Source organism: Penaeus japonicus, unplaced genomic scaffold (assembly GCF_977035675.1).
Source record: "Penaeus japonicus unplaced genomic scaffold, GWHDUDI00000001_assembly GWHDUDI00000014, whole genome shotgun sequence".
Lineage (NCBI taxonomy): Eukaryota > Metazoa > Arthropoda > Malacostraca > Decapoda > Penaeidae > Penaeus > Penaeus japonicus.
The window spans coordinates 8,101,726-8,104,225 of record NW_028234416.1 but is presented as its reverse complement, the minus strand read 5'-3'; the positions used below and the strand labels follow the sequence as shown (position 1 = coordinate 8,104,225).

Below are 2,500 nucleotides of genomic sequence, written 5' to 3'. Positions count from 1 at the left end.
TTCTGAAGACGAGGAACCTCTGGCCAAGATCCTACAGACTCCTCGCCGGGAAGGGCTCTGCGTTGTCTACCTCTCCTCTAGTCCTCCGTCGAGTCCCACGAATTTCCTCGCCGCTTCCGAAGGTGCCTGCGAAGGCGAGGGCGATGGTGCCAAGACTTACTTTGTCCCGGTGAGGCCGAGGAGGCGGAGGTCGCGAGGCGGAAGCGACGGGGGCGCTGGCGACGGTGCGTTACACCCTCGCGACGCGACGTCTCCGCAGAGAAACGTCTTGACGACTTCGCAGGGCTCTTGCGTCATCTCAGTAGTCAGCGAACAGAAAATTACGACAAGCGAGGAGGCGGGAAGCAAAGGAGAAAGTGCCAACAGCGAGCGGACGGAGCGGCGACTCAGCGCTGCGTCGGAGTCATACGCGCGACACGAACCGAGTGCCAGGATAGTGCTGAAGGGATCCATCGCGTTCACCCACGACATCGGCGATGGCAGCGACGACGACCGCGCCGCCGTGACGATGACCGAACCTCCCAAGGCGGCGCAACGAAACGACCTACAGGACGACGTGTTCGGTGACGGCAGCGGGGACGACGACGGGATAGTCATGAGGTCTAGCAGACACTGCAACAAATCCTATGTGGAGAGTTACCTTCCGGAGCCGCCACCGAGAAGACGTCGCTCCAGATCCCGCCTCTCCAGCGACTCCGCGATCTACCTGAAGGGCGAGGGAAGCAGCCAGGGCTTCCAGAGTCCCTCCCTCCTCGACATTCCTTTCGACTCATCGCCGTGCGCGCCCGAGGACTCGCCAGGACGACCCTGGGACGACCCTCTCCCGGGGGACTCGGAGGGCCGCTGCAGCACCAGCCTGGTCATCACCTTCGGCTACGGTCAACGGGAGGAGGAGGAGGAGGAGGAGGATAATGATGAGGGTCTCGAGACCTTATCAGATCCTGGGGACACGGAGGATGACAGCGTCTTTGTCGGGGACGTTCTTGAGACGAACCAAGCACCCGCGGCTGCCGAGGATGCTATCATCAGCTCCTTCTCCTCCCCCTCTTCTTTCTCTACCCATTCCTTGAGTCGCAGGAAGAGGTACTCGGCCAGTGATTTTATCCGAGACTCGATTCTAGCTCCAGTGGATAGTAAACTTAGTAGCCACAGTTCAGCGGATCCGGTCGTCTCTCTTCCGCCATACGCCGACGTGCCGGACACGAGTAAAAAGAAAACAACGAATAAAACCGAGAGAGAAACAGAATCGCGAATTGAAACGAGAGAACTTTTAGAAGAGAGTGACATCTCCGTTTCGAACAAGGGAAGGCCGGCCCTGCAAGGACCGCCCGAGGCACCCCGAGTGTTCACCTCGCAGAACATGGTCAACATCGAGTTCATTACCAAAGATCCCGAGCAGGACGACTTCCACATATCAGCGGACATTCGTTCGTCCCTCCTTCGTTATCCCTCTGTTCCTGTTCTTCCTCCTTCTCCCTCTCCCCCTCTCCCCCCTCCATCCCCTACTCTTCCCATCCCACCTCCTTCTCCCTCCCTTCCCATCCCACCTCCTTCTCCCTCCCTTCCCATGCGCCCTCCTTCCCCTCCCCTCCTCCCGGCTCCTCCGTCGCCACCCCTCCCCCTGCCCCCGACCCCGCCACCGAGAGCGCGATCGCCGACCAAGAAAAAACGACCGAGAAGTTCGAGTCCGAGAAAAACCAGCTCTCCTACCAAGGACTTCCCGGCGCCCAGGAGGTCAAGGTCCTGCTGCCTGCACGCCCGCGAGGCCACGCCAAGGTACCTCGACTACTTCCAAGACAGGCGGAGGAGTTCTAAGAGCTTCATAGACTGCCTCCTTGAGCAAGGGATGGGCCACGATGACGGGCTGACCTCCTTGCCGTGGGACTACAAGCTCTGTCCGCTGTACCAGGTGAGCGAATGACTTTAGTGTAATGTCTCGTAATTACAGTATTTTCCTCGCCTTTCCCCTTTTTCTATTCTTTTCTCCAAGCTATTCGTCGATTCTCCTTGTTCGTTCTGATAGGCTTCTCAATGCTCTTATTTCAAAGGATTCGACGATTTTCCTCTGTCATTCCCAACTAATCCGTTCTCATATTTCGAGTTATTCTATTATCATTATTTTCCATTTCCGGCGAGTCAGGTACTATGTTACGTTCTTGGTCTTCTTCTTCGAATTCCTTCTTCTTCTTATATATGTCTTCTTCTTCCTTCCCTTCTTCCTCTTCCTGACTTCCTCTTTGTATCTTCTACCTTTCCCCTTCGCTTCCTTCTCCTCTTTCTTCTGATCGTCCTCGTCTTTCTCTTCCTCTTCATTCTCTTCCTTTTCACATCCCCTTCTTTTTTTTTCCTTCATTTACTCTATCCTCCTTTGCTTCTCCTCCTTATCCTCCTCTTACACCACCACCACCTCCTCCTCTTCCTCCTCCCCTCCTTCCGCCTTTTTCTTTTTCATCCTCCTCCTCTACCTTCACCTCCATATCCACTTACACCTCCATCTCTT

General features: G+C 55.8%; 1 protein-coding gene across 4 annotated transcripts in view; it reads left to right on the top strand.

The window, feature by feature from the left end:
• LOC122264288 (uncharacterized) overlaps positions 1-2,500 on the top strand; it is a 459,197-nt gene that overhangs the window by 119,798 nt on the left and 336,899 nt on the right. The window contains exon 2 of one of the 4 annotated variants that reach the window (XM_086543879.1): positions 1-1,909. This exon is cut by the window's left edge and continues 156 nt beyond it. The exons of the other annotated variants lie outside the window; for them this stretch is intronic. Coding sequence (XP_086400005.1) covers positions 1-1,909 — 1,909 coding nt within the window. The remainder of the gene's footprint in view (positions 1,910-2,500) is intronic. 4 annotated transcript variants of the gene reach the window in all.